The sequence below is a fragment of the Ursus americanus genome, chromosome 36, assembly GCF_024610735.1.
Source record: "Ursus americanus isolate L20-20 chromosome 36, mUrsAme1.1.p, whole genome shotgun sequence".
Lineage (NCBI taxonomy): Eukaryota > Metazoa > Chordata > Mammalia > Carnivora > Ursidae > Ursus > Ursus americanus.
Window position 1 is genome coordinate 19,732,589 of NC_142162.1, and position 15,965 is coordinate 19,748,553.

Sequence of the window (15,965 nt, forward strand, 5' to 3'; positions counted from 1 at the left end):
GAGAAGAGAGGGAAGATATTTTGAGAGATATTGTTAGGAGGCTGAATAAGTGATTAATTGAACGGAAGAGTGAGGAAAGTTAAAAAAGACTTAAGGAAAATTCCCAGCTTTCTGTGCTGGGAATCTGGATGGATGGTGGTTGTATTTATTGGTACCTCAGTATGAATAGCAATTTGCTGGGAGAGTCCAATGACCTTATCCTTTTCAAATTTTATGTGGCATGATACTATGATATATATACTATACATGCTTCTAAGCTATTGTTAAGCTACTCTGACTCCTTCCTGCTGCTCCTAAATTATAAATACCTCTCATGATTCTCTGTAATATATTCTTCTTAATCAATTTTTTCCCTTGGATATAGCCCATGCACTCCGTGGCTTCAACCATCACCTTTATGCTATTCAGCTCCTGCTAAAACCAACAGTATCACTACTATTTAAGACCATTTATTTTATGCCTTGAAGTTAAGAAAATGATATAATTATTTAATCCTCAAAACAACTTTTAAGAATACAAGAAAGTATAGGTTCTGAAATCAGATGGTTTAAGCACGTGTTCAACATCTGCTATGTCCCAGCTGCGTGACTGTGGGAAAGTAACCCACCCTCCGCATGATCCCTCATCTGCAAAATATAAGTATCAATGGTCACAACCTCTTAGCTTAGTTGATCAAATAAAATAATGCGTAAAAAGCACTCAGCACAGAGTATGGCACTTAGTAAGCGCTTACAAAATGCACAGCTTTACTATAAAAGCAGGCAAAGCACATATTTGTGGAAGACCGATTTAAGAGCAGGAACTTTAACAAACATTGTAAAATATCACAAAAATAAGAATACTCAACAAACATTTAAGGAACAGTTCTAAACCTTTAAAATTTGATGCAACTCTTATATTAAAACTCATCTACTTTTTTGAACAATGAAAAAATGGCCCTGGGGGGAAAACCCACAAAGGATAAAATACTTTTAGAATCCATTTGTTCACATATCAGATGATAATTTTAGGAAACTGCATAAGTGTAAGAAGCAATAACTATGATTATTCCATAGTTAATTTAGAGTAATAAATGCACAATCCTTAAAGTTGTATTTTTTGACCCAGAAATTACATTCCTAGGAATTTATCTAACGCAAGTAATAATCAGAAATGTATAGGAAGATTTATTAGGAAAGATCATAATCATAACATTGTTCATAACAACTTAAAAATAAGTAACACTGTTTATAATAATTTAGAAATAAGAAATATTTCCAACAAGAGGTAACTCACTGAATTTTTCATAATACATTCATATGTAGGATACAAATATGATGGAATCCACACAACCATTAATTAATGTATTTTCTAAGTATATTCAGTTATGTAGGAAAATAAATATGACATAATGCTAGGAGAACAAAGGACACATTGTATGTATAATCAAACCTAATGAAGTAAATAAAGTATGTACAACTATTTAACTATGTGAACTTGTGTGAAAAACAAACTCTGGGGAAATAAACCAACATGTTAGCCATGTGCATTACAGGACAGAAAAAACTATGCTTTTTATACTTTTCTATACTTCCTTATATCTCAAATTTTCAGCAATATGTAGGTATTTTATGTTGTTTTTTGTAATTATGATTTATTTGTATACTTTATCCCCCTTTTTTTCCCTTATCACAGGCAAACATTTTAAAGTATTTAATGTGTATCTTTTGTCTGTGTCTTTGCAAATGTATTATTATTTTGTGTGCCTGTATTTTAAATCATTTCAATGTTACTTTTATGCATTCAACACTTTGCTGCTATATGCACACTGAATATACTTTTCTAACTGCAGCCTTGTATCTCATAATGTGCACTCACTACATTTTAAGTATCTTTCAGGAATGGACATTCATATTGCCTCCAACAACCCCAACACCATCAAAAATAACCCTGCAAAGACTATTTTCACTAATGTCCCCTTATGGAATGATAGGATGGGGATATTTAATTTAGGAACTGCAATAATGCCCTTCAGAATGGTAGCACCAATCTACATTCCTAAGGTTCTCTAAATCCTCATTTATCAACAATTGGCATTATCCAGTTTTCTCATTTTTGCCAAAATGGTATAAGGTAACATCTCACTGTTGCTTTAATTTGTACTTCTCTTTTTTTTTTTTTTTAAAGATGTTATTTATTTATTCAACAGAGATAGAGACAGCCAGCGAGAGAGGTAACACAAGCAGGGGGAGTGGGAGAGGAAGAAGCAGGCTCATAGCAGAGGAGCCTGATGTGGGGCTCGATCCCATAACGCCAGGATCACGCCCTGAGCCGAAGGCAGACGCTTAACCGCTGTGCCACCCAGGCGCCCCTAATTTGTACTTCTCTGATTACTAAATCCATTTGAGCATTGCCTCATATCTGTATTTGCTTTTGAGTATTTCCTGTATAGTGGTTCTCCATAGATTTTGCCATTTTTCTGTTAGGACCGTTACCTACGTGCCAGATACTAAGCTAAGCACCTATTGTTATTACTTCCATTATATACATGGGAACCTAACTAAATCAACATTTGAAGTAAGCAGTAGCATCAGGATTCACACCTGGCCTCCTGAGTACAGAGTTAACTTGCTGATTGCTGTCCTGCCTCTTACCCCATGCAATCCGAATGAACTATGAAGGTATCATCTTTCCTACACCACCTCTTTCACCAACCTGTCTGTCATTCTCACAAATAATATTAATTTATTCAAGGGAAATCATTGTAATACACAAAAATTCCCTTAACCAAAAAAATATTAACTCTTGCATATAATAATATACTAAACGATTAATATATTAGCTGAAATAACTTACAATGTGTCCACCCACATTATACAAGGGGTACCTAACAGGTGGTTCAGGATATCTGAGGTAGGTGAACAAAATGGGTTCCTCTACTTAACCCCTTCTTTTCCTAACCCTACAAGTTCAAAGGTTTTGTTTTCTCTCTTTTTGAATTTCTTGACTATTCAGGAGAGTTTTGTCAACAAGTTGAAAAATGAATATGTGACTGATTTTTTTATCTCACTTAATGAGGTTAATGACATTATTCATAAAGATAAGGACATATATACAGTTCTTAAAATCTGATTTGTCTTAGGCAATGATGGAGAAGACAGAGTCCTAGAAAATAAGTTTTTAAATAATAAAAAACAGCCATACCCTCTAAATGCTGAAAGAAGAGGAGAGTTTGACAAAAGACTCATTTGCTTTTATATTAGAATCATTGTGCTCTGAGTACATCAGGCAATTGATTGAGTCTCCTTTATGAGCATATATAAAAATGAAAGGAAAAAGAGAAAGCAAAACCTGGGTTAAAATCTGGGATGTGTCAGATAACTGCTGTACATGTAGTGAGAAACAAATTGGTAATAAATTAGTGTAAAAATTTATTGGGCACTCACTTGATAGAAAGCTCATGTACACACAGACTAGACTATGCAGAACCAGAGAAAAAGACACTAGATTGTTTTGCATAATCTTCTATAGCCACAAGGAAAAGTAATTCCTGTTCAAAATGTGCAATTAGCCATTAATATTCAATCTTTCCCTTTTGAGTAATTTTTACCATTCTGAGAAGCTACTTGTCAAAAGCGACAAAAATAACTACAGCTAAATCCTATAGTAAAATCTCTTCAAACATTGCTTCTGTTCTTCTCTCTCCTTTACTCCTTCAACTCCAGGTACAGCTCTGACAAACTTCTCTCCCTCACATCTCTTACAGTCTTCTCTTTAGTTTCCGTCCTGTTTTCTTTGTGCTTTAGCCTGGATGCTTTATATCACCCTATCTTCCAGGTCTTTAATTGTCTATACAACTGTTTCAAATCTACTGGTAAACCCATGAATTGCGTATTGTGTTCTTAATTTCAGGTTTTGTATTTTAAGTTTCAGAATTCTATTTGATTCTTTTACATAGATTCCAAATTACCCCTAAAATAGTTCATCTTCTCATCCAATGCCACAGTCATTTTAATGTCTAAATCTGACAATCTGATCATATGGATCTTCTGACACTGTTTCTAGCGTGTGTTTCTCTCTCGCTTTCAGTTATCTCATCAGATCTCCTGATATGCTTGGTCATTTCTGATTGCTGAAAATTGTATGTGAAATATTTTAGAGATAATCTGAGGCTCTGAATCATGTTATCTTTTTAAAGAGAGAAATAGGCAATCTGAGGAGCACAGGATCACTTTAATCCAGTCTAGGACTGATACGATTCAAAGCTGGATATAAGTATTTGCAAGGGCTGGACTATTTCTGGTTTGCCTCTACCCCTAAGGTATAACCCATTCAGGAGTCTGGCTGAATACCTGAAGGGTTAATCAGGTCTACTCCACTTTGGTTTGCCTTGAAGTTCAATTTTTGTCTCTTAGCACTATGAAGCTGCTGAAAGCCCATTCAGAATCTCAGCTGGAGTTTTCTCCTCAGCTTCTTGGTATCCCTGTACCATTTTTTGAATTAGAAAATGTCTTAAGGGGATTAGAGGCTTCGTTCTCACTGAAATTCTGGCCCCTCAAATTTTCTCATTTTTTGTAATTCTCTAATGCCTTCCAACATTATTTTTGTTTTAATTCCATGCAACTATTCTAAGTGTTCTAATTGGGAGAATTGGTCTGATATAAGTTATTCCACCATAGCTGAAAATGGATGTCTTCAATGTCTATTGCAATTAAAAACATACACACATTCTGACCCTGTATTTCCATTCTAGGATTTTATCCTACGGATAAATTCATACATGCCCTAAAATATACGTACAGTAATGTTTATTCTAGCATTATTTGAAATAGCAAAAGACATGAAAGAAATCAGTAAAGGATAAAGCCCACCAATAAAGCAGCAGCTCAGCATTTTATCCACATAGGCTGGTCATGGAAACAAATGCCCTGGATCCTTACATGTTAAGATGGAAGGTGGGGAATAATATGCACAGTATGCTCCAATTCTGGTAAAAATGAAAAAAACACATGCATATATTTACATATGCAAAAAAAGGTTTTGAAGAGATACCTCAGCATAGAGAAGAGTGGTTGGGAAAGAAAATTGGGGGGTATTGGAGCCAGTGGAAGATTTTCCATTACTTGATAGTGTTTGAATTTATTTTTTACACATTATACACTTTAATGCTATCATAAACATTAGAAAAAATGTATAGCATGAGAAGTGCTATATACAGGGAGTCAAAGAAGAAAATGGCAGCTCAAAGAAGGCATATTTAAGCAAGAGTTTAAAGCTTAGACTTTAAGGACAGATTGGATTTAGTTGAGTGAAGGAAAGAGAAAGTCTGCAGAGAAGGGGAGGAGAACATGGAGATACGAGGGAGTACTCACTGTAGGGAAACCATTAATAGTTCCAAACTCATGAAGGATAGGGCGGATGTAGGGGACTGCCTATCTTACAAGCCTCTTTTTCCCCAAGGACAGATTGTGTTGTGTTAAGGAGTTTAAATTTTATTTTGAGGGAATGAGGAACAACAACATGATCAGATTTGCCCTTCACATATATGATGATGACAGTCCTGTGGATTGACGAGGGGTAAATTGGGGAGGAGACAGACTTGAGCTAGAAGACTGTAATAACCTAGGGGAAATCCTAATGTAGTGACAATGAGCATTAAATGGAACAGATTATAAGATATTAAGAAGGCAGAATTAAAAGGAGCTGGGGCCTTACTTATGAATAATGGAACGTATGAAATAATTTATTAGAATTCACTTTTTATTGGTCTTGGACAACTGAGTAGACAATGGAACCCTTCATGTCAGGGAACATAAAAATGGCATAGATATGTCAGGAAAGAAATGGTCAGTTCTGCACAGCTGAGGTTGAAGTGATTGAGTACATCTAAGAGAGGAAGGTGTCCAGCTGAATACAGATTTCTGGAGCATAAAAAGATGGTGGAGGAAGAGACTTAATTGTCATAAGAAGTCATGGGGGGTATTTAATATCACCACCGAAGGAAGGCTACGGATGGAACAACTTATAAGGGCTGGAATATATATGGTAAGCCCCAAAACGAAGCTAAGAAAATACTCAGAAAGCTTTCAGAAGTAGTGGAAGCCAATGGATGACAATGGTTTCAAGAAGGCTTACATTCTTTCAGAGAAACCTAGAAATACAGAGCCTAAAATGCGTTACTGGTATTGAAGAACTAGGGGATGATATATTTGATCACTGTGTTAGAATCATCTAGTGCTTGTTTAAAGATTAGATTCCTGGTCCTTCTGAACTGAGATTTCTTAGGGTGGGAAAAGAGTGTATATTTTAACAAGGTCCCCAATAAACTTCACCCTCAGGTCTGAGAGTAACTATGGTAGACTTTAAACTCCTTTAGAACAAGGATCTTATTTAATTCATCATATATACTTCGTGCTTGCCACAGCATTTGCCATATAACAGGTCCTCAATAAATATGTAGTAACTTAAGGATGAGAGCAGTGAATGGACACACAGACAGATGAACACACAACTGAATGAAAGAACTAGTGTCTTTGCCAAAATCTTGGTCGGGTTATTGGAGCTTACGTTCTGGTGGGGTGGGTGAAGGCGTGACAGATAATATACACATAAGCAGATAGATGTAGAGATATCTGTAGAGATCTGTGTTAGCTAGAGTAGTCAGGGAAAGCTTGTCTGAGGAGGTAGCATTTGAGCTGTCACTTAAATTACAAAAAAAGCATTAACCATGTGGTGGTCTGAGTGAAAAGACATTTGCGGCAGTACAAGGTCCTAAGGAGAAAAAGGGTGAATAAAGTGTGTTTAAGTAATAAGGCGGTATCTGTGACTCTGGCTCAGCGAGTGAGATAGAGGCTGGGGGAAAATGAGAATGCTGATCATACACGGCTTCATCAGTTGTGATCTCATAGGAATACGGTTGTTACTCTAACTGCAATGAGAAACTATTTAAATTTTAAACAAAGCAGCGATGTGATTTGATTTACACTTGAAAAAAATTACTCTGGCATCTGTATGAATAATGGATCTTAGCAGGGCAATGGTGGAAGTAAGCAGACCAGTTAGGGGTTGATGAAATATTCCAGACAAGAGATGATTCTACTGTGGTGGTAGTGACAGAGACAGTGAGAAGTGCTTGGGCTTAGAATATATTCTGGAGATAGAGAAGACAAGACCATGCTAATAGGTTAGCCAGAATAAGTAAGGGAAAGAGGAATCTAAAGAATTTGGATTTTAGCTAGTAAGCAATGGGAACTCAAAGTTTTGAAGTGAATGAGTGACACAATTACAGTAGAATATATTAGAACAGTTATCTTGAAGCAGCAAGCAAAATGAATTCCTTGGGAAATAAAATGGAAGGTAAAGACAAAATTGGGAGTTATTAATACTACTCTAGGTCTGAAGTGACAGGCACTGAACTACGGTGATGACAAAAGGAATGGCAAAAAGTGACATATATAAAGGCCACAATCAAGTTTATGGAGATTTAATTTGCAGTGCCTCTGGACACTAGGGCTTAGAAGACAAATTTGGGCTACAAATATTTGAGAGTCATGAGAATATAGCTAGTTTTTAAAGCCATGTGAGTGACTGAGATCATCCAGAAAAAGTGATAGAGTGAAAATGGAGCCTAGACTAGGAATTGGCAAAAGAGACGAAGACTGACCAGAACAAAAGGAGAAAAACTAGGAGAATGTGGCATCATGGATGCTGATGGAAGCATTTTAAGGAGGAGTGTTTATAACATTCAAATAAGGGCTAAGAAGTGTTGGTTGGGTTTGGTAAAATGGAGATCATGAGTGATCTTGATCAGAACTGTATCCATTTAGAGGTAGAAGGAGAAGCCAGACTCCAGGTACATGAGGCGTCTGAGACGTGAAGAAACACTGACCATCAGTACAGATAACACTTCTGAAATTTTTGGTTTTGAGGCAAAGAAGAGAAGTAGCTAGAGGAATAACTAGAGTGCAGTGAGGGAATAGTTAGAATGGGAGAGACAGTGGCATGTTTCAGTATAACATGAAGGAGACCGTAAAGAGAAACAGGAAGAAGCTACTGGAGGGGGTAAGTGATTTCAAGGTGAGTGACTGCTGCTAATGGGATCCAGGGCACAGTGAGGGGGTTAGCCATATGCAGGAGGAAGTCACTTCTCCCAGTTACAGGAAGCAAAAATATGCCTGGGTGCAGGTAAGTTAGCAGGGGTGGTACTCAGAGACAGAGGGATTTCCAGTATGATAGCTTCTATTTTCTTTGTGAAGAAACAAACCATCTACTCAAAAATGAGGGGAAAGGTGAAGGGGATTAATTTTGAGGAGAGTAGAGAAGGAATGCAATAGCCATTATGGAGAATGGACAGATAATTTTCCCAGAGAAATATGAGATTGCCTGGCCATGTTGAAGATAGAACAAAATGATGTCTGCAATTTTGTGTTGAAATATTCTATGATATCCAGGTTAACTCATAATCGACATCATGGCAATCCCAAGCCTCATATGCCTGTTCTACAAAGAACCTCTACATGCCGGACACCTGCATTCACGACTTTAAATTTATGGAGCAGCTTACAAAAAGCTCTTTTGCCAAAGCCCCAGTCTCTCATTTCTGAGGTTCTCTTTCTTTTACACCTGTAAATTTACTTTCGTTATTTATCTACATTGTTTTTTTCAGAAGAAAAATTTAATCTGACAATAGCGAATAGATGTGAACATAGATGCAATGTTGGCCACAGCATGAACTGCTGTGAGAAAAGTCCTGTCAGAGCAGCATAAAAAGCAACCACATCCGTTAGATCAACTTAAATAAGTGACATCAAATTATCTAGAAATCAAATATAATTTGTGACAATTATATGCTCATTTCATTTTTATTTTTATCTTTACTATTTGCCTCGCATATATTAGATGCTTACTGAAGCTTAGTGAAAAAAGGAATGAACATTTCAAAGATGTCTAAGCATTTGGTACATATTGATAAACCATAAAATAATCAAGTGCAAATAACTGAAAGAAAAATCCGAAAACCATAAAGTTAGTAAAGAAGGTAACTGCTAGCACATCTACAGCAACGGTATTAACAATGTCCAGAGACGGTGTTGATAAATTAAGAGAGGGGGAGGGGAACATGATAACCTATTAGAGGAGTTCTGTTCTTTCATAGAAGCAGGGTGATTTTCTTTTTCCATCATAATTGTGAAATGAAATACTCTCATCATTATACTCCTTTAGTTGTCATTGCCATGTGAATAACATTTGCCCCAAACTCTCATAAAATATAATAGTAATAGTTAATAGAAAGGCATGAAAAGAACTACATCTTTCTTTAAAGTTTAGAACACATTTAGGATTTGACAATGATATGGGTTAAATGGCTGTTACTTGAAACCTTAAAATAATTTTTTTTTTTGCTACTCTGCAAGTTAATTTCCTAATTGGTAAAAAAGAAGAGGTTAGATTAGATATCTCTGAAGGAAGTTCCTACTCGCATTTCTGACTGAAAAACATCTGATCACAGAGACTATCAGCTACTTTAGGAGTATAGTACTTCTTATAATAGCATACAATGTCCGTGGTAATAAAAGAAACCTGACAGGACGGTTTCGCTTTAGGTATAGCTTACTTCTTTATTCAGACCAACAAGCTGGTAATGATTTTCATAATTAATTTTAGATATTTTCTTATCCATTAGTTTAATTTTTTTCACAAAACTATGTCATGAATGTTATCAGAGTTTTTCTAAAATAAAATTAATTTTATAATCATCATATCATGGCCTTATTTTTTTCTTCCTTCAGATGCCTATATTTTGAGAAATAGTATAAATTCTTACCTCTAAGAGATAAGGTTCCATTTGATCCAGGGTTTTTCCAAGATGCTTATCTGGATCTAAACCTGCCAAGAAAGATTCAATTTTTTTTTTTTTTTTTTTAGATAACTATCAGATTGGCAGTCTAAAGATACATTCCCCTTCCCTTTGCCTCTCCTTGCCTAGGAAACCAGTATGTGTATATTTCAAATTACTTTGATCCTAAAGTAAAATGCATTTGGCTAGTATTTACTTTCCTATTCCCCTTAGGTAACTGGTCTTCTTGCTCCTGAAAAATAAGTTCCATACCGAATCATTTCATTGCACTGTGTTAACTTCCAGATGCATTATTTTAATTCATTTTTGTGCAACTGTAATTTGGATGGAAAAACAGGTATCACTTCAAAGATAGGACATTTATGTCCTCAGTATTTTAACTATTATGGTTATTTTACTCATGGACAATAGTGAGAATTTTCTTACGTATCCCTGTTTTACCTAAACTTTAAAATTCTTACTTAGAAAATGAGAGTAGAAAATAGAAGAGTGGTAGACCCTTATGCCTATATAATTAATTCACTTTATAGAAGGATGCAGATATGGACACAAATAACTGTATTATCAAATTAAATGACATTTCATTTCAATAACCACTTGTGTGATAATGTATTTTCTAAGCAAAAATAGAGACAACTCTGAAAAATCATTATTGTACCAACAGCATGTGCACAATCTTAGATAAAGATGTTCAACTATAAAGTAGAGTTTATGTAGGTAATAAGGTATAGGCAGACAACTACGGCAATACTCTTCCTACATACCAAAACTAACTTGCCAGAGAAGAAAAAGTCACATGCCACAAGTTTTCTATGCAGTGAAAGAATTCATTTTAGATATTACATTCATAATATATTTAGATATTTACATATGTAATACATGTATTGACTTAGCCTCATTTAAATAAGTTATTTTTTTATTGGCTTAAATTATTTAGCTTACTAACTACAAAAACTGATTAATAATTTTCTGCTTCTAGTTGGATTCCTTTTTTGGTAACATATTTCTTGTATCACATACCAGAAGAAGGGAAGTCAGACAAAGATTGAAAACTCTTCTGCCACTGAGTATTCTTAGGTGAAACAGACTTCTCATGTCAACTCCCTTCACAGCAATCTTATTCTCACGGTGTATTCATTAAAATTAAAATTTCAAGGAGATGGGTGAACATGTAGATGAACCAATCACTGACTTTGTCCAGTTCCTCTACTTCTACCACCATTTATCAATTCAGTATTTAGAATGAATAAGTAAATGAAATACTTTGAAACACCATGTAATCACCACGCAGATTTAACAAGCATTAACATCATGCCATATTTCCTCTACAACTTTTTTTAAAGAAACAAACACCACCAACACAATAGAATATCACGGTATATCTACTCTTAGTCTACATCCCCTATACTTCTACATGGTAACCACTATTTAGAAGTTGGTGAGTTACTAATTATGCTTTTATAATTTTACTACAAATGTATGTATCCAAACACTATTTAGAATTGTTCATGTATATTGAATTTTTACATGAATAGATATAATCTTTAATTTGATTTTTTCAATTCACATTATTAATGAGATTTACTTATATTGATTACCATGTCTCTGGTCTATTCATTTTTATTATTGTATCCTATTCCATTATATGGATATACCAGAATTTAATTCTACATTTTCCAGCAGATGGGTATTTGGGCACTGGGTTGTTTCTAATTCCTGTTTTGCCACAAGTATTTTTTATGCTGCAGTGAATATGCTTTTATGTGGAATTACTATGATAGAGGAAAATATATACATATAATTGTGTGTGTATAATCTTCAAGTCTATTAGATATTGCCAAATTGCTCTCCAAAGCAGTATTACCAATTTGTACTCCCACTATGAGGACACAGAATTCCTATTTCACATAATGTAAAAATAATTTAGTGGTGTCAGAATTTTAAATCTTTGCTAAGCTGATATATATTGTTTTAGATACTTGTTTTAATTTTCATTTTCTGATTATTATCAAAAGTAAGCACCATACCCAACACAGATGGTTTCCGAGGTGAATTCTACTAAATATTTAAGGAAGAGTTAATACTTACTCTTCTTGAACTATTCCAAAAAGTAGAAGAGGAAGGAAAACTTCCAAATTCATTCTATAAGGCCCACATTACCCTGATAATGAAAATCAGATAAAGAAACTACAGAAAAAGAAAACTACAGGCCAATATCTGATGAACATAGATAAACATCCACAGTAAGATATTACCAAACTGCATCCAACAATACAGTAAAAAAAAAAAAAAAAAATCATTCACCATGATCATGTGGGATTTATTCCAGGGATACTAGGGTGGTTCAATATTTGCAAACCAATAAACAGGATACACCAAATCAGCAAAAGAAAGGGTAACAGTTATATGATCATGTCAATAGATGCAGAAAAAGCACCTGACAAAGTACAACCTTCATTCATGATAAAAACTCTCAACAAAGTAGGTTTAGAAGGAACACAGCTCAACATTATAAAGGCCATATATAAAAAACCCACAGCTAACTTCATTCTAAACGCTGAAAAACAAAGCTTTTCCTCTAACATCAGGAAAAAGACAAGGATGTCCACTCTCCTTCCTTTTATTCAACATAGTACTAGAAGTCCTAGACACGGCAATCAGACAAGGAAAAGAAGTAAAAGGCATCCAAACTGGTAAAGAATAAGTACAACTTTCATATTTGCAGATGACATGATACTATATAGAAAACTCTACAGACTCCACTAAAAAACCTGCTAAAACTGATATACAGATTAAATAAAGTTGTAAGATACAAAATTCACACACAAGTAATCGGCTGCGTTCCTATACTCTAATAAGGAGATAGCAGAAAGAGAAATTAAGAAAATAATCCCATTTAAAATAGCACCAAAAAGAACAAAATACCTATGGATAAACTTAAGAAAGGAAGTGAAAGACCTATACTTCAAAAGATATAAATCAATGATGAAAGAAATTGAACATGACACAAACAAATGGAAAGATATTCCATGATCACTGATTGGAAGAACCTATACTGTTGAAATGTCCATACCATCTGAAGCAATCTACAGATTGAATGTAATCCCTATCAAAATACCAATAACATTTTCCACGGAACTAGAACAAATAATCCCAAAATTATATGGAACCACAAAAGACCCCAAATAGCCAAAGCAATCTTGAGAGAGAAGAACAAAGATGGAGGTATCACAATTCCAGATTTCAAGATCTACTACAAAGCTTTAGTGATAAAAACAGTATAGTATTGGTACAAAATAGGATTATATAGACCAATGGAACATAGATCTATAGTTACATAAATCAATGGAACAGAATGGAGAGCACAGAAATAAACCAACACATTTATGGTCAATTAATCTATGACAAGGGAAGGAAGAATAAAGAATCTACAACGGGGAAAAGACAGTCTCCAACAAATGGTGCTGGGAAAACCAAACATGCAAAAGAATGAAACCGGACCACTTTCTTATACCATATACAAAAATAAAATGGATTAAAGACCTAAATGTGAGACCTAAATTCATAAAATTCCTAGCAGAAAACAGGTAGTAATTTCTTTGACATCAGCCATGGAAACATCTTTCTAGATATGCCTCCTAAGGCAAGGGAAACAAAAGCAAAATCCAACTACTGGGACTACACCAAAATAAAAAGCTTTTGCATGGTGAAGGAAACCATCAACAAAACAAAAAGCAACTACTGAATAGGGTATCTGCAAACAATATATCCAGTAAGGGGTTAATATCCAAAATATACAAAGAATTTTCACAACTCAACACCAAAAAAACCCCCAAAATAACCTGATTTAAAAATCAGCTAGAACTTGAACAGACATTTTTTTTTTAAAGACATACATATGCCCAACAGACACATGAAAAAAATGCTCAACATCACTCATCATCAGGGAAATGCAAATTAAAACCATAATGAGGTATCAATTTACACCTGTTGGAATGGCTAAACACACACACACACACACACACACAAAGTAAGTATTTGTGAGCATGTGAGCACAAAGGAACCCTTGTGCATTGCTGGTGGGACTGCAAACTGGTGCAGCCAATGTGGAAAACAGTATGGAGGTTCCTGAAAAAATTATGCTTTACATATTTGAGAGCTGTGTTGTTATGTGCATACACACTCACAATTTCTAAAACTTTTCGATAAGATTATTCTTTTTATCAACAAGTAATGACCTATTCATCTCCATATATCTTCATATGTGATTTTTATCTTATACTCTATTTACCAGCATTTCAACGCCAGCTTTATTTTGTTAATATTTCACCGGCATATATTTTTCCATCATTTATTCTCAAATTTTCTGTGTGCTTTCATTTTAGATGCCACTTACAAATTACATATAACTGGATTTAAAAATTTTTTATCCTATCTTATAAATACAACTCTAAAGAATGGAGTTTAACCATTTTACATTTTTAATATTTTATGTTATATGTCTGGATCTGTTTCTATCATCTTATTACAGATTTCCTGTTTTATTAAGCTTTATACTTATTTGTTCTTTTGCTATTTTCTGCCTCACGCTGTACTGAAAGGATTTTTGTCTGTCTGTTTTCTCTGCTGATTAGGAAGCTGTAGACTGAATTTCTACTCTTTCAGTAATCACTTGTAATTTTTAACATACATTCAAAACCATACTTTTAAAGTCTAAAAGGTATTATCTAAGGGGGGGTAATCAGAAGGCGGAATGAAGCATGAGAGACTATGGACTCTGAGAAACAAACTGAGGGCTTCAGAGGGGAGGTGGGTGGGGGAATGGGATAGGCTGGTGATGGGTAGTACGGAGGGCACGTATTGCATGGTGCACTGGGTGTTAGACGCAACTAATGAATCATCGAACTTTACATCAAAAACCAGGGATGTACTGTATGGTGAGTAACATAATATAATAAAAATAGTATTATAATAAAAAAAAGAAATCAATAAGGAAATGGAAGACTTGTCTCTAGAATACTCATCCCCAAACAGAAAAATGCACATTCTTCTCATGTGCACATGGAGCATTCCCCAGGAAAAACCACATCCTAGGCCAGAAAACAAGACTCCATAAATTTAAAAGGATTAAAATCATGCAATGTATCATCTTTACCAACAGTGGAACTGAATTAGAAATCAATAATTTTATACATAAAACATCCAATAAAGTCTATTTTTAAAAGTAAAAAATAAAAAAAATAAAAGGTATTATCTAAGAGTTATGAATATTAGAATATAAATTTAACAATTTGTTTAGCACCCTTTTGACTGAGAGAAGTTAGCATGTTTTCACTAGGTACTAAATAAGCCCCACCATTTCAGTTGCTATTACTGTGTTAACTTTAAGTTGCATCATTTTGTCAAGAAAAATTAAGCCCGCCAACATATTTTACAATGTCTATGTTCCCAATTATTTCTCATTCATTTCTCCTGGAATTCAATCTATTTCTAACTGAAATTCATTCTTCACTTTTTTACTGAAGATCTGAGAGTGGTAAAGTCTCTGAGGTTTTAGATGTCTGAAAATGTCCTAGTTCACTCACATCATTACATAATTATTTAGTTGTAGTATATTACTTCTTTAGAAATTAGTCATTCTTAATAAGATTTATGCTGTCAGTCTAATAGTGGTTCCCAGATAAGAAATTTTTTTTTCTGTGCTAAATCGTAGTTTTAAATGTACTTGTGACATTCTGTAATTTTAATATAATGTGTGTGGGTGTATTTTTATTTTTATTTATACTTTATAGCACCTATATATATATTTTTAATTCTAAAACATTTTTCAAGTCTAGAAAATTTTCAGTCATTATATCTGTAAGTATTATTTTTCTGCCTTCTATTTTTTTTTCTGAAACATCTGTTACACAAATATTTCAATTTCTAATCTATCCTACATATTTTTAAATTGCTCTTAAATTTTTTTTTTCTCTGTCTATATTGCCTTTTGGGTCAATTATTTTTTTTCTGCTTCATTCATTCTCTCTCTGACTTGGCCCACCTAGAGTTTATTCTGCCCACTGAGCTTTTTGTTTTTTAAGTGACTATATGTTTCATTTCCAATATTTCTTTTTTTTTTCTTTTTTAA

General features: G+C 34.2%; 1 protein-coding gene across 2 annotated transcripts in view; it reads right to left on the minus strand.

Annotated features, from left to right (window-relative positions):
- DPH6 (diphthamine biosynthesis 6) overlaps window positions 1–15,965 on the minus strand; it is a 165,544-nt gene that overhangs the window by 25,814 nt on the left and 123,765 nt on the right. For both annotated transcript variants that reach the window (XM_045815932.2, XM_045815925.2), the window contains exon 6: window positions 9,803–9,864. In XM_045815932.2, the coding sequence (XP_045671888.1) occupies window positions 9,803–9,864 (62 nt within the window). The remainder of the gene's footprint in view (window positions 1–9,802; window positions 9,865–15,965) is intronic.